The sequence below is a fragment of the Bos javanicus genome, chromosome 3, assembly GCF_032452875.1.
Source record: "Bos javanicus breed banteng chromosome 3, ARS-OSU_banteng_1.0, whole genome shotgun sequence".
Lineage (NCBI taxonomy): Eukaryota > Metazoa > Chordata > Mammalia > Artiodactyla > Bovidae > Bos > Bos javanicus.
In genome coordinates, this window is record NC_083870.1 from 1,741,523 (window position 1) to 1,762,478 (window position 20,956).

At 45.5% G+C, this 20,956-nt stretch overlaps 1 protein-coding gene across 1 annotated transcript in view; it reads left to right on the forward strand.

Moving 5' to 3' along the window:
- The window catches only part of GPA33 (glycoprotein A33), a 52,687-nt gene extending 32,801 nt beyond the window's left edge, over positions 1 to 19,886 (forward strand). Inside the window, exons 4-7 of the mRNA XM_061399501.1 lie at positions 4,353 to 4,505; positions 17,950 to 18,069; positions 18,779 to 18,911; positions 19,299 to 19,886. Of these exons, the coding sequence (XP_061255485.1) occupies positions 4,353 to 4,505; positions 17,950 to 18,069; positions 18,779 to 18,911; positions 19,299 to 19,437 (545 nt within the window). The 3' untranslated portion in view covers positions 19,438 to 19,886. The remainder of the gene's footprint in view (positions 1 to 4,352; positions 4,506 to 17,949; positions 18,070 to 18,778; positions 18,912 to 19,298) is intronic.
- The last annotated feature ends 1,070 nt before the right edge of the window (positions 19,887 to 20,956 follow it).

Genomic DNA, 20,956 nt, shown 5'->3' on the forward strand with positions numbered 1-20,956 from the left:
GTCCAAGCTTTGATGCAAGCAAGGATTTGATGCTCAAATCCCTTCACTGTTCCCAACCATCAAGCCTTCCAATTCCGGGTGATTCCCAAACTCTGCATGACTGACAACTTTTCAGCATACACTTTGTTTCACTTTGTGGCAGATGTAAGCTCGCCAATTATGTTTTATGGTGTCATTGCATTAACTTGTGTCTTGCCCTTCCTGTGCCCATGCCAATGAAAAAAGGTTGGAGAGGCAGAGCAGTGCCAGCCACGGATGTGCCCACTGTCCACAGGACATGCCCATCTTGGAAGCATCACTCAATGAAAACTGAGGTTCTGTAACTGCTCTTCCACACTGAAGGTCTGAACCTAGGTCTGGGACACAGAAGCCCCACAGCCCTCTGAGTACATGGATATTTATCTCAAGGTTTTCACGGGGAGCTCTGATGGTCTTAGAGCTGCAGAAACACCTCCCCTAATCTGCTGGACAAGGCTGACACCATCACATTTTATTATCTTACGGCATTTTTATAGCTGTGTTTCGGTTGACCCGGACCAGGTGGAGTGCCGTGATGGTTTTTCTACTGGCCCCGTGGAATCAAGAGTCCGCCTCTTTGTGAAGGGCTCCTCATGTCAAAATCTCTAGTGCACCGGACTCTTAGAAAGAAGCCTGTTTCTGTTCTGCTGGCCTGTTCTTGTTCTGCTCCGAGGACCTTACTCCTGACACAAATAAACAAATAGCTGTGTTTGATGACCCCTTGTCTCTTAAAAAATATACTAATTTAAAGAAAGATGAAACAAAAAAAGACAAACATTCACATATATCATTGGGTTTTATTTCTCCATGTTTTCTTCCAGCTCCTAGCCACATCCTTATTTCCATACATAACGGAATCTGTAACCTAACCATAGGAACTTTTCTCTTTTCATTTCATTACGTGCTGTCTTAGCACTTGCTGTTCTTTAAGCTTCATGCCACTTCAGCAAGGGAATGCTGAGTCCTCTGTCGCAGAACTGGACACTGTTTCCAATTTAAGCTATTATAATTAATGTTGCATTAAACCGTTTTGTGTTCACAGCTCTTAATTTTATCTGCATTAGCTCCCGAGAGAGAGATTACCCAGCCAGGGAAACGAGCGTTTTTCTCGTTTCTCTTCTGCACTGTCTGCCCTCCCTCACCCTCTCCCCTTATCCTGGTTCACCCCCAGCTGAGTCCCTCACTCTGCTCCACCTGATCCTCCTCTGGCTGATTCTGGCTCCTCTGGCTTCCGTACTTAACGGCTTTGGTTTTCTTCTGGCAGCAAGCTGGTTTCAGGCAGGGCAGCCGGGCCCAATTCAAGTGTGAATGTCTGGATTTCCCCCCTCTCCTCTCTTAGGACCAGCTGCACTTTAAGAGACGAATTAGTTAAACTCGAACAGCAAAGACTACAAATTTAATGAGATTATGAAACTCGGTGAAAAGACAGTTTTGCTTTAAAAAGAGAGATAATTGGTACTATATGTTAAGTAAACCCAGGAAAAAAGATTTTTACAAGTTTCATTTCCAAATGGTTTGGTGCTGGGCTGATTTTAGGCAGAACAGCTTTTGAATTAAATGGGGTCGTCCATTCAGGCTGCGTGACCTCACAGTAAACTGAGGTGAGCATGGAGCTTCCGGAAGGAGGGGAACCGTCTTGGTCACCAAGGGACAGTCACCTGGCCCGGGGACCCGGGACCTGGCGCCGCCGGGCAGGACTGGTCGTCTTCCCGGCCTCTGGCGCCCCCTGACGTCTGCAGCGGGAGTAGCAGGCTTTGCAGAGGCCTGGACCAGCTCCCTCCCATCACTCCGCCCTCTATAAATATTCAGGTATTATCTACAATTTATTTAGGAGCTGGGACGCGCCAACTGAGAATCCAAGATCTACAAGAGTCCTAAATACCCCCGCCCCCCGCCTCAGCGGGTGGAAGGGCTGTTTGAACTAGATCTGTATGATTCTAGGTCCTAGCTGTTCTTGATGGTGAGGGCTGCGGAGGGGAGCTTCGGGGAGGAGCTGGACGAAGTGAGGGCTGGCGGTGCCTCGGTTTAGGGCCTGGGGAAAGGACCCTGACATATTCCTCCGTAAGGTGGGTCTCCTAGGAAGTGATTGATCCCTTGTTTGCCGTTATTTCTACTGCTGCCTCTAGAGTGGATTCAGTTCAGTTCAGTTCAGTTCAGTCGCTCAGTCGTGTCCGACTCTTTGCGACCCCATGAATTGCAGCACGCCAGGCCTCCCCGTCCATCAACAACTCCCGGAGTTCACTCAAACTCACGTCCATCGAGTCGGTGATGCCATCCAGCCATCTCATCCTCTGTCGTCCCCTTCTCCTCCTGCCCCCAATCTCTCCCAGCATCAGAGTCTTTTCCAGTGAGTCAACTCTTCGCATGAGATGGCCGAAGTATTGGAGTTTCAGCTTTAGCATCAATCCTTCCAATGAAATCCCAGGACTGATCTCCTTTAGAATGGACTGGTTGGATCTCCTTGCAGTCCAAGGGGCTCTCAAGAGTCATCTCCAATACCACAGTTCAAAAGCATCAATTCTTTGGTGTTCAGCTGTCTTTACAGTCCAACTCTCACATCCATACATGACCACTGGAAAAACCATAGCCTTGACTAGAGTGGATTAAGGATTTGTTTTTAATAATATTCCCTCAGCAAACGGTGGCATAAGAAAGCTAGTCACCGGATATGTACAGCATATGCTGGCTACTAGTCATGCACCCTTAGCATGGTTCTGAGTCAGTGAGAGACTTCAAAGGTGGTGTTATATTTGTGGCCAGTCTGTTTTGTGGAATAAAAGGTTAGGATCCTGTTAAAGGAGTACCTGGGAAGCAAGGGTGAGAATTTTTATTGGTAGAGAGGAATGTTCCTGGACCTGCGGAGAGCTCAAGAGATAAAGCTTGGCTCATGAACAGCTTTGACCAGTAGCCAGTCTCCTCAGAAGTGATGCTCTCTTTTTCTGTCCTGCAGATACCTGCTGGCTGGGCCTGCAGGGAGGGCAGAGAGCTGTTTGTGAGAGTAGCCCATGGGTAGCAGCCTTTTCCTCCCCAGGCTGCTTCAGTCCCCGGGGTCTGGGCATGGATACCTGAGTCCTGTTCTTGAACCTAGGGCCTTTTAGGTTTAGGGACTAACTGATTAGGGTGGCAGTGGGAAATGCCTTTGATTTTCCCCACGCTGCTCCATGCCTGGCTGCCCCTCACCAAGACAACAGGAAATGAGGGGGCACACCCAGCAACCACCTGCCTTTGTCGGAGAGCAAATACCAGAGCAGATGTGAGGCTAGAGGGGAGAGGTGCCTCCTGTCTCCCAGCAGCCCTGGGCGGAGCGGAGACTGGAATTCACCCTCCACGCCCAGCGAGTGTGTGCCTGTGCAGTCTGCACTGTAGAAAGGGCAGCACTGTTGGGGCAAGCAAGCCGTCCAAGGGGGCATGTGAAGAGAGAAGCAGGATGGACAGGCCTGCCGCTGAGGAATTCAGTAATAGTACTTTCCACTGGTGTCCTCTTCCTCCCACCCAAAAGGACACTCCCTGGAGTCTTCTTGCCTCAGGGCCTCTGCACAGGCTGCTGCCTCGGGCTGGAGCGCCACCCCATCTCTTCTCCAACCCCTCCCAGCACCTCCACTATTGGCTTCACGACTGGGTCAGTGTCCCTTGTCATGCCTGTCCTGTCTCAGCATTGTTGCGTCCTGCCTGGTCATGGTTTTTTTTTTGCCCCCACTGGATTCCTTAAACACAAAAACTCACACACTATGTCATCTCCATGCCCAGCAGAGTCAGGTATACAGAATTTTTGTAGAACAAACCACTGTACACAGTGGTGTGTTAACTTACAGTGTTGAGTGAACGACCCTGGCTTAAGGTCTTCAGGAATTCTAAGCGATCAGATTGGGCTTGTGCATTGAGGGTGGCCTGTTGGTTTTCGCAACCTTCTTTCTGTGGGCTTCTTTTGTGTGTGTCTGTTCCTTCCTAACCCCCTCCATCCGCTCAGTCCTCATTCTCTACCCTGCACATAATCCCACTGCCGCCAGGGGGCTCTTCCATCACCCAGTTACTTGTGGTAATTCCATTTCATCAGCAAAGCACAGGAAGAGAGTTCTGCTTAACTGAAGGGAACATTGCTAAGAAGTTAACATTGAAGGGTTTCAGAGAGAGAGGCTTTCACTGAAACCAAGGGTAGGCAAACTGCAGCCAAATCCAGCCTGCAGACTGTTTTCTATGGCATGTGAGCTAAGAATGGTTTTTACCTTTCTTTGCCTGTGAACAAACAAGGCAACTGGTGTGTGTTGGGGTGAGGGAGTGGTTGTCACCAAGCCCCAACTAATTCCTGGCTTCTCTCTGGCTCTTCCCCTGCACAGTGCCGCCCTCCAAGCCAGACTGTGGCATCCAGGGAGAGACTGTCATTGGGAACGACATCCAGCTGACCTGCCAGTCAAAGGAGGGCTCCCCAGCCCCTCAGTACAGCTGGAAGAGCTACGATGTCCTGCACCAAGAGCGTCAAATCACACCAGGTAAAAAGGTCTGCAAGGAAGGCCAGCGCCCCACATCGAGGTGCCGCTCATGTGATGTGTACTGCCAGAGGAGACCCTGGGCTGACCAGTCAGGTGCCCCTGAAGGCTGCCTCTCCCCCCTGCATTTTGCACTGGATTATCTTGGACATCTCTCTAAGCAGCATTTTTCTCATAATAGTGCCCACCTCATAGGTTATTGTGACAAATAATAACATTGTACATATGAACTTGTTTTCTTTATTCCCCATAACTGAGTTCTCTTGAGTAAGCATGTATCAGTAACCAGTCGCTGCACAAGCGCTCGCGGGGTTTTACTTTTGGTTATGATTATGTCCTACAGTGTACATTTGAGTCCTCAAGTCTGACTCTGTGGCTCCACTTAAGGACGGAGAAGTTTCTATTTCCATCCCTTACCTAGGCAGATACATCTCGGACTGCCCTGGTTCCCACCCACAAACTCAACCCTGTTATATGGTCCCACCCACTACACAACTGGGTCTGCTATGAGGTTCCCACATTCTCAGGGAAGGAAATGGAAGGTTCTGCTGTGGTTGCCAGGAGACTGGTTTTGTACCAGGCAGTTTGGTATTTGACCTTTCAATCAGGAAACAAACTGGAAAGAGAAAAGGAGCTGCCTTTTGTATAAACATCCCGCTGCCATTACCTTGGAGTCAACTAATGTGGGAAAACCCCAGTGGAATCCCTGGGCCCTGTTTCCACCAGCTGCTTAGCCAGCTGCACCCACCACTCCTGAAGATCAAGAAAGACAAGGTCTGGAAAGTCCCACTGGATTAACTTCTGGGAAGACTTTCTATCCAGTATGGGTGGAAAGGAAGTGGGTGGTGGAGCGGTGGGTATAGACAGCAGGTCTGAGGAGATGAGACGGGAGAGCGAGTCCCACCAAATGAGGGCACAGACAGGGGCTTCCGCCAAGTGAGGGGACTTAAGCTCTCTACCATTTGTTTGGGGGTAAAACAAGAACTTCTGAAAAGTTAAAAAAAAAAAAAGGATTAGTAGAACCCACTCTAATGTAAAATAGATGTGTTAAGGATTTCAACAAGCTTCTGGATTTGTTTACATATTTCTAGCTGGCAAGTTTTTATCGAGTGTGTCAAAACTGGCTGGCAGCTCTCCTCTGGCTATATGACATCCTGTCTCGGGGCTGTGTACAGCCCAGGGACTCCATAAGTGGTCACAGGTCAACCACAGACACTAGTTGATCTGGCATTCCAGCAGAGTATGTATAGCAGAGGGTTGCATGAGTGCATGCTCAGTCACTCAGTTGATTTTTTGTGACCCCATGAACTGCCAGACTGCCTGCCAGACTCCTCTGTCCATGGAATTTTCTAGGCAAGAATACTGGAGTGGGTTGCCATTTCCTTCTCCAGGGGATCTTCCTGATCCAGGGACGGAACCTGTGTCTCTTACATCTCCTGCATTGGCAGGCAGATTCTTTACCACTGACCCACCTGTCAGTGAAGCTAGCAGAGGGTAACAAGATAGGAAATGCTGCCATAGTTTGTATCCAGTGGTGCTAGAACCCAGAGGGGTCAAAGAAGATTTCTTCAAGGAGGGGGCACTTGAACAGGCAGGAGAGCGTGGTGGTTAGGAGCATGCATGGGCTTGAATCCTGGCTTGTTAGCTGTGTGACCTTGGCAAGTCAGTCTCTCTGTGCTTTCATTTGCACATCTGTAAAATGGGCATAAAATTAGTATTTATTTCATAGGGATATTGTGAAGATTTTTTTTGGCTTCTCTTTGCAGCATGTGAGATCTTAGTTCCTCAACCAGGGATCGAACCCATGCCCCTTGCATTGGGAATGTGGAGTTAGGGAAGTCCTATTGTGAAGTTTAAATAAAAGTCCATTTAAAGTACTGAGACCACCAAGTGCCTGGTAGAATGATCAGCTGTTATCTGAGCTGATTCCTTAAGAGTGAGTAGGCTAAGGATGGAGACAGCTTAGGAACTGTGCATGCAGGAAGGATGGGAGGTGCCACTGAAGAGAATCTGAGATGAGAGATGATGCAGGGCCTGCTCATTGGACTCGGGAGGCTGGCCTCTGCCCTGGAGGATGTGGGGACCCTGCTCACAGCTCTCCTGCCTCCATCAGGAAGGATTCCTCTGCTTGTTAGAAGCCAAAGCTCAGTTTTTCAATGATCCAAAACATGAGAGCCATAAAAGAGCTTAAATGGAGATTGCTTAGTTACTTTGGAAAAGATTTATTCTGCCTCTAGTTAAGAATTACTCAGAGTCAGAATTAGGATTAGACAGTGACTGAAAAAAGCATGTGGATGGTGGTGCGGGTTGGGTGTTGTTCTTAAAGACGTGGGCTCTGCCTTGCCTCACGGAGCCCTAGGGAGTCTATCGTGTCATCTTGTGTGGGTCAGTTGAAACCCATTTCTGACTTTTAAAATATTTTAAAACAACCCATAGTGGGCAATCTGGGGAGCAGAATTCCTCAAGTCTTCTACATCTAAAAGAGAATTCTCAGCATTAGAGATTGTTTCCTTTAACTTGGATCAGCAGGAGTAAGCCGGCAGTAAAGGGACAAGGAATGTGGAATCAACAAATGAGGGTTTGAGTTCTGGCTTCTTCTGTTAATCGTGGCCTCTCAGACCCTTAGTGTCTTCATCTGCAAGATTGGGATGATCGTCATTCAGCCTTCCCCAAAGACTGTGGAGAGGGTAAGAGGCGATCACGTATGTGATACCTCTGAACATCCTTGTAAACCCTGTCAGTCAGCTGAGTTTCATGCACTGAAGGAGTAGGAATCTGGGTAACAAGGAAGGCGGGAGAAGTAATTCTAGGGGCGGGAGCACTTTAGGGGAGGATATTCTGAAGGGTGGGCTTCCCCGGTGGTTCAGTGATAAAAGAACCCACCTGCCGATGCAAGAGGCGCAGGAGACCTGGATTTGATCCCTGGGTCGGGAAGATCCCTGGAGGAGGAAATGGTGACCCACTCCAGTGTTCTTGCCTGGAGAAGCCCATGGACAGAGGAGGCAGGTGGGTTACAGTCTGTGGAGTCACAGAATCAGACATGACTGGGCACACTGAGCACACACTCCCACGTACATTCTGAAGGGTGACATGGACGTTGCTCCCAGCAGCCAGGGAAGATCTTGAAGGCAGCTTGAGCTTGTTGACAAACCATGGGATCAGGGAGATGCTGGGGTAGTGGGCAGAGAAGTTAAACCTTGTCAATTTGACATCAGTGTCTCTGGCTGACCTGGGCTGCTCTGGAGGGAAACCTCTCCTAGCTGCAGCAGAGGGAATGTGGAAACCCTTCTGTCCTACGTGTTCCCTTCTTGACCACGAGGTGTCATTGTAGAAGAAACATTCGTTTTGGCCAGATTTCAAGAACGATTGGGTCCTTTCCAGAGGAAAAGGGACTTGGGAGCTCCAAATCAGAATCAAAACAGGTCTTGTGGCAATGTTTGTGCGCTGGTTAATCCCAGGGTAGCTTCGCATGTTTGTTGTTTGTTTTGAGAGACTGGGGAAGGAAAGTGCTGACTCTGGCCTAGGCTGCCACATGTTCCCGACCCTAAAGAGGGCCAGGAGTGCCAAGCTGGGCTCTGATAAATGGGAAGAGCCTGGCAAGAGCCTGAGGTTTTCCACCTTGATCTGTCTGAAATGTGCTGGGCACATTTAACATATAGACTGAGTTTCATGTTCTAAAGTAGTGGGACTCTGTTAAGAGCCATACACCCCTGAAACATGTCCAGGTTCATAGAATATTTCTCAGAATGGTTTTGTGTTCCTTCAAGACGCCTCTTAAAAATATAAAAATCCAATTGGCTTAGAAAACGAGGCCATTAATACCATAACCCCATGTTAGAAGTGTCCGGTGCTATCAGCATATCAGAAACTCTAACTCATGCTGAACTTGCTTTGGTCATAAACCCTTTCTTAGTATCATACGTTAATATCACACGTAAACAGTGTTCCAGAAAAATTGCCAAGGTATGAAATTCTAGGATGGAAGGAACAGTGTGTTACAGAGAATGAGTAACCAGAGGCTATCATGCTGAGTTTCAGGGGATGAATCTGGAGAAAGTACATATGAAAGGATTGGAAGAAAATAATCTCAAATTAAAGCGCTGTTATTTCCAGCTGGTGAGATTATGAACGATTTTTATTTTGTTCTCTGTTCTTCATAGAGGCCTCCTCAGACCCTTCAGATGAGATTAAGATCTAATAGGGTTCCCATTATGAACTCTAATCACTCTCTAATCACCATTGCGTTATGTCTGTTCTCCCTTATATACACCAAAGGATAGGGACCCTCTTCATCTTGTTTTGAACTGATGTGATGAACATAGCAAGATTTTCTAGATTAGACTAAATTGAAGTAATAATTTTACGTCATAGATTCTTGTATATTATGTACATGTTATTGTAATGAGCATAATGTAAGTTTTTTATAATGAGCATCTATTGCTTGTATAATATATCTTATTTTTCTTTAAACATTTTTTTATTTTATATTGGAGTATAGTTGATTTAAAATGTGTCAGTTTCAGAATGATTCAGTTATACATACACATATATCTATTCTTTTACAGGTTCTTTTCCCATTTAAGTTATTGTGCTATACTGTAGGTTTTTGTTGACTGTCTTATATATAGCAGTGTGTATATGTTAATCTCCACCTCCTAATCTATCCCTTCCCCTACATTTCCTCTTTGGTAACCATGTTTGTTTTCTAAATCTGTGAGTCTGTTTTGTTTTGTAAATAAGTTACCCTTGTATCATTTTATTGGGTTCCACATATAAGTGGACTTCCCTCGTGGCTCAGACAGTAAAGCGTCCGCCTACAATGCAGGAGACCGGTTTCAATCCCTGGGTCGGGAAGTCTCCTGGAGAAGGAAATGGCAACTCACTCCAGTATTCTTGTCTGGAAAATCCCATGGACGGAGGAGCCCGGTAGGCTACAGTCCATGGGGTCGCAAAGAATCGGACTTCACTTTCTTTCACATATAAGTGATTTACATGATATCTTTCTCTGATTTATTTCACTTGGTATGATAATCTCTAAACCCATATGTGTTGCCACAAATGGCATTATTCCACTCTGTTTTATGGCTGAGTAATTGTCTATATGTACTGCTTCTTCTTTATCCGCTCATCTGTTGATGTCTTCATGTCTTGGCTGTTGTGCGCAGTGTGCAGTAAACACTGGGGTGCATGTATCTTTTCGAAGTATGGTGTCCTCTAGATGTATGCCCAGGAGTGGCATTGCTGGGTCATATGGTAGCTCTATTCTTGAACAGTATTCTGTACTGTTCTCCATAGTGGCTGTACCAATTTACATTCCCATCAATAGTGTAGGAGGGTTCCCTTTTTTCTACACCCTCTCTGGCATTTATTGTCTGTAGGATTATTGATGATGACCATTCCGGCCAGGTGAGGTAAACCTCTTTGTAGTTTTAATTTGCCTTTCTCCAACAGTCACTGATGTTGCGCATCCTTGACTTAATGATGTGGTGCTTTTTGGCCATCTGTATGTCTTCTTTAGAGAAATGTCTATTTAGATTTTCTGCACGTTTTTTGATTGGATTGTTTGTTATTTTGATATTGAGCTACATGAGCTGTTTATATATTTTGGCGATTAATCCCTTGCTGGTCACATTGTCTGCAAATATTTTCTCCCATCTTGTGTGCTGTTTTTTCATGTTGTTTATGGTCTCCTTTGCTGTGCAAAGGTTTTTAAGTTTAATGAGGTCCCATTTTTTATTTGTTTATTTTTATCACTCTGTGAGGTGGCTCCAAAAATTGTTACGATTTAGGTCATTGAGTGTTCTGCCTATGTTTTTCTCTAAAAGTTGTGTACTGCCTGGTCTTACATTGAGATCTTTCATCCACTTTAAGTTTGTTTTTGTGTGTGGTGTTAGTGCGTGAGTGCTAAGTCACTTCAGTCGTGTCCAACTCTTTGTGACCCTGTGGACTGTAGCCCACCAGGCTCTTCTGTCCGTGGGATTCTCCAGGTAAGAATACTGGAGTGTGTTGCCATGCCCTCCTCCAGGGGATCCTCCTGACCCAGGGATCGAACCTGCATCTCCTGTGGTTCCTGCATTGCAGGTGGATTCTTTACCACTGAGCCACCAGGGAAGCCTGGTGTGTGGTGTTAGAGAATGTTCTGATTTCATTCTTCACATGCAGTTGTCCAGTTACCCCAGCACTGCTTATTGAAGAAATTGTCTTTTATCCATTGTACTGATATTATTATTGCCTCTTTTATTGTAGATTAATTGGCCAAACATGTGTTAGGTTTATTTCTGGGCTTTCTCTTCTGTTCCATTGACTTATATTTCTGTTTTTGTGCCAGAACCATACTGATTTGATTACTGTAACTTTATTGTATAGTCTGAAGTCAGGGAGCCTGACTCCTCCAGCTCTGCATTTTTTTTCCGCTCAAGATTTCTTTTGCTATTATAAGTCTTTTGTTTCCATACAAATTAAAAAATTTTTGTTTTAATTCAGCAAAAAAAAAAAAAAAAAATGCCATTGGCTTGGATAGTGTAGTCATTTTGATAGTATTGATTTCTCCAATCCAGGAACAGGGTGTATCTTTCCATCTGTGTCATCTTTGATATCTTTCATCAGTGTCTCATAGTTTTCAGAGTACAGGTTTTTTGTCTCCTTAGGTAGGTTTTTCCTAAGTATTTTATTCTTTTTGATGTGACGGTAAATGGAATTGTTTCCTTAATTTCTCTTTCTGATCTTTCACTGTTAGTGCATAGAAGTGTATTTCTGTGTATTAATTTTGTATCTGGCAAATTTACCAAATTCTTTGATGCCATCTGGTCATTTTCGGGTCTCACTTCTTTTCTAATTTTGGTTCCTTTTTTTTTTCTTCTCTGATTGCTGTGACTAGGACTTCCAAAACTATGTTGAGCAAAGGACATCCTTGTCCTATTTCTGATCACAGGGAAAATGCTTTCAGCTTTTTCATCACTGAGTATAATGTTAGCTGTGGGTTTGCCATACTTGGCCTTTATTATGTTGAGGTAGTTTCCATCTATCCTACTTTCTGAAGTTCTTTTTAATCATAAATAGGTGTTGAATTTTGTCAAAAGCTTTCTATTTTTTCTTTTCTGCATCTATTGAGATGATCATATGTTTTTTATTCTTCAATTTCTTAGCACATTATATCACACTAACTTGATTAACTTGCAGGTATTGAAAAAGCCCTGCATCCATGGGATAAACCCCACTGGATCATGGTATATGATCCTTTTAATGTATTGTTGGATTTGTTTGAGTAGTATTTTGTTGAGGAGTTTTGCATCTATACTCATCAGTGATATTGGCCTCTAATTTTCTTTTTTGTAGTATCCTTGTCTGATTTTGATATCAAGGTGATGATGGCCTCAAAGAAGGAGTTTGAGAGTATTCCTTCCTCTGTAATTTTTGCAAGAGTTTCAGAAGGATAGGTGTTAAGTCTTTTCTATGTATAAGTACCAAGTACTAATGGTTTGCACAACTGGAACTCTGGTTAACTCTTCTCTAAATGTTAAATAGATTAGCCTATGAAGCCATCTGAATTTTCATTAGTTGGGAGGTTTTAAATCACAGTTTCAATTTCAGTACTTGCGATTAGTTCATATTTTGTATTCTTCTCAGTTCAGTCTTGGGAGATTATACCTTTCTGAAATTTGACCATTTCTTCCAGATTGTTCATTTTATTGGTATATGGTTGCTTGTAGTAGTCCCTTATGATCCTTTCCATTTCTGTGGTGTCCATTGTAACTTTTCCTTTTTCATTTCCAAGTTTATTGATTTGAGTCCTCTTCCTTTTTTTCTTAATGAATCTGGATAAACATTTATCAATTTTGTTTATCTTCTTGAAGAACCATCTTTTAGTTTCATTGATATTTTCTATTGTTTTCTTTGTCTCCCTTTCTTTCTGCTTTGATCTTTATGATTTCTTTCCTTCTGATAACTTTGGGTTTTGTCTGTTCTTCTTTCTCTAGTTGTTTTAGGTGTAAGGTTAGGTTGTTTATTTGAGATTTTTCTTGTTTTTTTTTTTTGAGGTAAGATTGTATTGCTATAAACTTCCCTCTTAGAACTACTTAGGTTTTGAATCATTATTTTTATATTTTCATTTTCCTCTAGGTATTTAAAATTTTTTTTCTTTGATTTCTTCAGTGATTCATTTGTTGTTTAGTAGCATCTTGTTTAGGAGAAGGAAATGGCACCCCTCTCCAGTACTCTTGTCTGGAAAATCCCATGGATGGAGGAGCCTGGTAGGCTGCAGTCCATGGGGGCACGAAGAGTCGGACACGACTAAGCGACTTCACTTTCACTTTTCACTTCCATGCATTGGAGAAGGAAATGGCACCCCACTCCAGTACTCTTGCCTGGAAAATCCCATGAACAGAGGCGCCTGGAAGGCTGCAGTCCATGGCGTCCCTGAGGGTCAGACACGACTGAGTGACTTCACTTTCACTTTTCACTTTCACGCATTGGAGAAGGAAATGGCAACCCACTCCAGTGTTCTTGCCTGGAGAATCCCAGGGATGGCGGAGCCTGGTGGGCTGCCGTCTACGGGGTCACATAGAGTCGGACATGAATGAAGCGACTTAGCAGCAGCAGCAGTGGGGTCAAGAAGACTTTAGGCAGCCTCTCTGCTGATGGGTGGGGCTGTGTTCCTGCCTTGTTTGTTGTTTGGCCTGAGGCATCCCAACACTGGAGCTCTTGGGTGGGACCAGGTCAAAATGGCGCCCTCCAGGAGAGCCCACACCATAGAGTACATCCCCTTACCTCTGCCTCCAGTGTTTTTGTCTCCACAGTGGCCACAGCCACCCCCTGCCTTCCCTGGAGACTCTACAAAACCAGCAAATACTTCTGGCTCAGGCTCCTATGAAGTCACTGCTTTTTCCCTGGGTCCCTGTACACATAAAACCTTGTGTGCACCCTCCAACTCAACAGAGTTGAGTTTCTGATTTCCACAGTTCTGTGGAGTTTTGTGGTCAAAAACCAAACGCTCTGAGGAGTCCCCTCACTCAATGCCAGACCCCCAGGCTGGGCAGCCTGATGTGAGGCTCAGAATTCTCACTTCTGTGAGAGAAACTCTGTGATATAATTATTTACCAGCTTGTGGGTTGCCCACTTGGTGGGTATAGGATTTGATTGGGCATATTGTGAATGTGCCCTTCCTACCATCTTATTGTGGCTTCCTCTTTGTCTTTGGATGTAGAGTATCTTTTTTGGTGGGTTCCAGTCTTGTCAGTGGTTGTTTCAGCAGTTAGATATGATGTTGGTATTTTTGTGGGAGGAGTTGAGCTCAAGTCCTTCTACTCTGCCATCCTGTCTCCAACCAGAAGCCAAAGTTCTTTAATAACCATAGATGTAGACATGTGGGTAATCCTTTGGGTGTGTCTTCTTAGACAAATTCACATAAAATATGTGTTTGTACTTTGTATTTCCATAGGCATAGCAGTCTAAGATTGGTTTGTTGGTCACCCCATCAAATGTGGAATCTTGTTCACAAAGTTTCTTGGTCAGAGAGGCCTCATTTTGAAGATAAATGATGCATTTCTATATGATGCTAGCCTTTAGAAACACACAGCCTGTTCCTGCAGCCGTTCCTGCTAGTGGCACTGTCCAGAACACTAAGATTCATGTTCTCTTCCATGGGGTCCTTTCTGAGACCACAATGGGGCAATTACTCATAAACTGTGCTTCTTCTTCATCTATGATCTGGAAGGTCCTGGCATGGTCTTTCTCCTTATAACCCTCTCTGTTCTCTTTTCTATATTTTTTTTTACAGAAAGGTGTCAACTGTTCCTGGGAATTCTAGACCTAAAAATGAATTTTTGTTATTGTTTTGTCATTTCTTATTTTTGTGACCTTGGGGAAGTCCCTTAACTTCTCCAACCTTCCAGTTACCTCTAGGGCACTGGAGATTGAAATATTTCTTCCATTCACAATACAAGATTGTTGGAAAAATCAGAGGGCATCATATTTGAGGAAGTATAGTGAATAGCACATTCAGACAAGAAAAATTCACACTGAGATACAATCTTGCAACAGAGTAGAGCTGGGCAGGGAAAGAATTGGCCACCAGGGGAACTAGCAAGAGGTAAAGCTGGGTTACTATGAATGGAGGTTTGTGACATTATACAGGAGTCAGGGATCAAGACCATCCCCATGGAAAAGAAATGCAGAAAAGCAAAATGGCTGACTGAGGAGATCTTACAAATAGCTGTGAAAAGAAGAGAAGCCAAAAGCAAAGGAGAAAAAGAAAGATATACCCATTGAATGCAGAGTTCCAAAGAACAGCAAGGAGAGATAAGAAAGCCTTCCTCAGTGATCAGTGCAAAGAAATAGAGGAAAACAATAGAACGGGAAAGACTAGCAATCTCTTCAAGAAAATTAGAGATGGCAAGGGAACAATTCATGCAAAGATGGGCACAATAAAGGACAGAAATGGTATGGACCTAAGAGAAGCAGAAGACATTAAGAGGTGGCAAGAATACACAGAACTGTACAAAAAAGATCTTCATGACCCAGATAATCACGATGGTGTGATCACTCACCTAGAGCCAGACATCCTGGAATGTAAAGTCAAGTGGGCCTTAGGAAACATCACTATGAACAAAGTTAGTGGAAGTGATGGAATTCCAGTTGAGCTATTTCAAATCCTAAAAGATGATGCTCTGAAAGTGCTACACTCAATATGCCAGCAAATCTGGAAAGCTCAGCAGTGGCCACAGGACTGGAAAAGGTCAGTTTTCATTCCAATCACAAAGAAAGGAAATACCAAAAATGTTCAAACTACCAAGATGAATTGCATTCATCTCATATGCTAGTAAAGTAATGTTCAAAATTCTCCAAGCCAGGCTTCAACAATATGTGAATTATGAACTTCCAGATGTTCAAGTGGGTTTTAAAAAAGGCAGAGGAACCAGAGATCAAATTGCCAACATCTGCTGGATAATCAAAAAGGCAAGAGAGTTCCAGAAAAACATCTGCTTTATTGACTATGCCAAAGCCTTTGACTATGTGGATCACAATAAACCGTGGAAAATTCTGAAAGAGATGGGAATACCAGCCTACCTGACCTTGAGAAATTTCTCGAGAAATCTGTATGCAGGTCAGGAAGCAACAGTTTGACCTGGACATGGAACAACAGACTTGTTCCAAATAGGAAAAGGAGTACGTCAAGGCTGTATATTGTCACCCTGCCTATTTAACTTATATGCAGAGTACATCATGAGAAACGCTGGGCTGGATGAAGCACAAGCTGGAATCAAGATTGCTGGGAGAAATATCAATAACCTCAGATATGCAGATGACACCACCCTTATGGCAGAAAGTGAAGAAGAACTAAAGAGCCTCTTGATGAAAGTGAAAGAGGAGAATGAAAAAGTTGGCTTAAAGCTCAACATTCAGAAAGCTAAGATCATGGCATCCAGTCCCATCACTTCATGGCAAATAGATGGGGAAACAGTGGAAACAGAGGCTGAATTTTTTTTTTTCTGGGCTTCCAAATCACTGCAGATGGTGACTGCAGCCATGAAATTAAAAGACGCTTACTCCTTGAAAGGAAAGTTATGACCAACATAGATAGCATATTGAAAAGCAGAGACATTACTTTGTCAATAAAGGTCCATCTAGTCCGGGCTATGTTTTTTCCAGTAGTCATGTATGGATGTGAGAGTTGGACTATAAAGGAAACTGAGCACTGAAGAATTGATGCTTTTCAACTGTGGTGTTGGAGAAGACTCTTGAGAGTCCCTTGGCCTGCAAGGAGATCCAACCAGTCCATCCTAAAGGAGATCAGTCCTGGGTGTTCATTGGAAGTACTGATGTTGAAGCCGAAACTCCAATACTTTGGCCACCTGATGCGAAGAGCTGACTCATTTGAAAAGACCCTGATACTCAGAAAGGTTGAAGGCAGGAGGAGAAGGGGACAACAGAGGATGAGATGGTTGGATAGAATCACCAACTCAATGGACATGAGTATGAATAAACTCCAGGGGCTGGTGATGGACAAGGAGGCCTGGCGTGCTGCAGTCCATGGGGTCACAAAGAGTCAGACACAAGTGAGTGACTGAACTGAACTGAACTGAAAGCTGGATTATCAAGGCCAGATCTGTAACATCATGTCCATATTAAGAAACTTGGGCTTATTACTGAAGATGAGGGACTGCCTCTGAAATGTCACTCAGATCCTATTTGCAATTTAGAATATCTCCTCAGAAGGAGTGTAACCCACCTGGTAACAGCAGTGGAGGCTGGCTGTGCAGCAAATTAGAGGACAAGGTCTCTAACTCTTCTCTCATAATAGTGGCTATGACACAGCATTAATGAGGATGTGTGTATGTGAGCTCAATTGCTTCAGTTGTGTCCAAGTGTTGGTGACCTCATGGACTGTAGCCTGCCAGGCTTCTCTGTCCATGGAATTCTCCAGGCAAGAATACCAGTGTGGGTTGCCGTGCTCTCCTCCAGGGGATCTTCCTGACCCAGGGATTGAATTCACATGTCTTATGTCTGCTGCAGTGGTAGGGGGTTTCTTCACTACTAGCACCACCAGGAAAGCCCATCATTGAGGATAGGATATATAAATTTGTCTAAACATTTATGTTTTATGCTTTAGCTCTCGCTTTCAAGGTGAAGACATTTGTAGAATCATAGATTTAGTAGAACGTCTTCTCATGAGGACATCTAGACCATTGCCCTGAATTTGGGGGGATCAGATACTTTCCCTCCCACTTCCAGATGAGGTAACTACAGCTCACAGAAGTTAAATGGCTTACTTAAGTGGTGGAAAAGAAAGAGGAAGAGTCTAGACTGACTGCCTGCCTCCTCCCACCCCACCGCACATACACATACATACACAACATACAAATACCACATACACTCACACACACACCGCTCATGGTAGAGAAATACAGAAGTCAGAGTCCTTGAGGCTCTAAAGCCTGCTTTCACATGAGTCTAAGCTGCAGAATTCTGTTTCTGAAGATCATAAAAGTGATAATTGTATCATCTAATTATAAAACATTTCTATGTAATATATAATGCATATTATGTTTCCTAAGCGTTTACATCAGGCATTTGGTTGTGGGCTTATATTCATTAGTACTTTATTTCATGTTCACAATTACCCTGTTGTGAAGGCACTATTATTATTTTATTTGTAAATAAACAGAGTTAATGAAGCTAAGTTCCTTGCCCAAAGTCACAAAATTAAGGTGGCTTCAAACACACAGTTCCTGCCTGAATTCTAAGCACTTCAGAATTGTGCAGTCTGCCTGGTTTAATCATCCTGCAGCCCTAGAGGTGGATATTTTCTCCACATTCCAGATGAGGCTCAGACATGCTCAATGGCAATGCTTTTATCTACATAGGAGTTCAGGAGTCCATACTCCTTCCTAGCTGGTTCTATTCTACTATGGTGGACTGTCTCCTCAGCCTGACTCTTCTTCCTTCCCAGTCACAGGACAGACCTTCTCTCTGAAAAACATCTCCACAGAAATGTCAGGTTACTACATCTGCATCTCCAGGAACGAGGTGGGGACCGAGTCCTGCAACATCACTGTGGCTGTCAGATCTCGTAAGAGCAGTTTGGGGTGGAGGGAGAGTGGGAGGGTGAAGGCCAGAAGGTGACCGGCTGGGGGTCCAAAGGGTCAGCTGACTGGGAGGTGAGCTGGGCAGCCTCTTGGGGTCTCCCGTTGGCAGGTGGCTGAGGCGTTGACCAGATGCTCCTGTCCCAGGTTCCCCTCATCTGGAGGCTAGCCCTGTTCCCTTTGTTGTTTGGAAATAGCACCTAAGACTGGCTTCTGGAGACCTTAGTCCTACCCTTAGGGTTGCTCTGTGGGAGTCGGGGAAGTGCCCAGATCTGGCTTCCATAGGAGTCTGGACCCCATCACTTGGGGAGGGACACCCTGAGCAGCTTGGAAATGAGCTAGAGTAGGAGCTGGCATGACACCTGAGGGCTTTTTTGGAGCCTGAGTAGCTCAGATCTGCTGGCCATCTGGCCTTTTGTACACCTTCATTCTGAGAAGTATCCTCCCGCATTGTCTGGTTCCATTCCCACGAGGCTGTGCCTTCCATGGAGTGCCCCCAGAAGCTGGCGGCACTGCCCCTTGGGCTGGGAAGACAGGCACCGCTCAGAGCCTGGGAAGGACCACCTCTCACATCTGGGACACTGGCTGTTGTGGTTCCTCATCCCTGGCATGCTCCCTGCATCTTGACTTGTGTTATGGGCTCGAGTTGGGAACTGTGGTTAGCGCTCACAGGACTTGCGGCTCTGTCTCTCCCAGCCTCCATGAATGTGGCTCTGTATGCGGGCGTCGCTGGGGGCGTGGCTGCGGCTCTTGTCATCATTGGCATCATCCTGTACTGCTGCTGCTGCCGGGACACCGGCAAAGCTGAGGACGCCGAGGTCGCACGGCCGTGAGTGTCGGGGACAGCCTGTTAGCAAGGGTCTAAGCAGATTAGGAAGATGTGCTCCAGCTCCTCACAGCCTCTTCCTCTCACAACACCTCAGGGGGCAGCTGTTAACAATAAAAACAACTTTTATCCATCCCATTTTATAGTTGAGAAAATACTAAATGATTCACCCAAATCCTAAAGTGGCATTGCTATCTGGGACATGACTCCAGGGCCCGTGGTTCGCCAGTCTCTAATCCCAGGGTAGAGTTTCCTGTGGGTGTCCAGGGCCGGGTGTGGGGGCAAGCCTCTGTCATAGGCTGCTCTCTCCTCATAGGAAGCACTAGACCCAGCTCCCTCAGTCCTGATGGGTGAGTGTGAACCCTTCCCCTCTCTCCTCAATGCCTGCAGGAATCGGGCGGCCTACCGGGAGCCACCAGAGCAGCTGACAGAGCTTTCCAGAAGACAAGAAGAGGAGGGTGAGGATGACTACAGGCATGAAGACCAGAGGAACGCCGGCCGAGAGACCCCTGACCAGGCTGGCCGATGATCCGGGCCTGCTGCAGGCTAGGGCCAGTGGGAGGATTAGGGGTCATCCCCCTGCCTCCAGGCCTCTCCCCTCCTTTCCAAACCCTACTTTTCTGACCCTTTGTCCCAGTTATTGAGGGATGCTTCATTCCCCATGTTGGCTGCTGGAGGACTTGGCTTGGCCTAGCCAAGGGGATGTCACTTTTGACTGACCCTGCCAAGTGCCCTCCCCTTTGAAGTGACCCTCCTATTACCCTCAGGGCCCTTCACCCTGGACTAGGCAGCAGCCTCCACTTCCCCATGGCACTCCTGCTCCCCAGAGGTGATACTAGCCTCAGGATGGCAGAAGTTGCCCTCCCCACTGTGTGCCCAGCACCCAGGGGAACAGCACCTGGCAGAGGTTTTGCACGCAATGCATTTTTGTTGAATGAATGAAAGAATAAATGAGTACATAAGTCTTTATTTATCCAACTTTGGTGTGAACTCCTTGCTTTGGACCCATGTTGGCCTGGCCTCAAGCTCCCTCTCCAGCTGCATCTCCCACAACTTTTCTGAACATTCCAGATGCTCCCTGCAAGGGCCACCCCAGCTCCCACTGCACACTCCCTCATAGGGTTTTGCTTTCTCTGTTTGGCTGGGAATGCCCATGAAACTCCCATCTCTGCCTGTCAAATCCTACTTGCCCCTCCAGGCCTGTCTCAAATGCAAGTGAACTCTATAACCCCATCCTAATCTCACACACAGATGGGGACAATCTTGTTACTTTGTCCCACACCCATCACAGGCCACATGGCACAGTTGTCTGAGGGTCTCTCCCTTTGTGTATCGGAGAAGGCAATGGCACCCCACTCCAGTACTCCTGCCTGGAAAATCCCATGGACAGAGGAGCCTGGAGGCCCTCTGTGTATAGTGTGAACTCCTGGAGCAAGGCCTGGGCCTCAACCCCCTGCTTTTCCTGGAGCCCTCACAGTCTACAGCTCTTCTAGCAGGCTCAGTCCACCTAAATTTAGGAAACTGCTTTCATAGATTGAGCCTTCCCCTCTCTGGTCCCCGAGACACAGGATGACTTCCACTCAAACCCACTTGCTAATTTCATGAATGAAAGAAGAGATGATTTAAGTGAACACACACACTCATGTGAGTATGTACACTGGAGTCAGTTTGCAGCTGGCCCTGTGTTCACAGTGATTCTTCTCCAGGCCAGAGTAACTGACATGCCCATCTCTGCTTCTTGATACCTACCCCTGCCCTGCCCGGCCTGTTCCTGTCTTGGCTGGGCTGCCAGATCTGCTGTGCTGGCCAGCTGTCTAGTTACCCCTCCCACAGCCTCTCACCTGTTGGTCGATTACTTCTTCTGTTCCCAAGAACTTGGCAGTATCCTGCTGCTTGGGTCTTGTGATCCAGTGGCTACTCTCACTCAAATACAATTTGCCAGTAAGTAAATATTGTCATTTCTTTTTTTTCTGAATGATCAGGAAAGCAAATCTATAAATCTGTTGTTCATCTTTGATTTTTAAAAATATATTTTTTATATGTCTTGT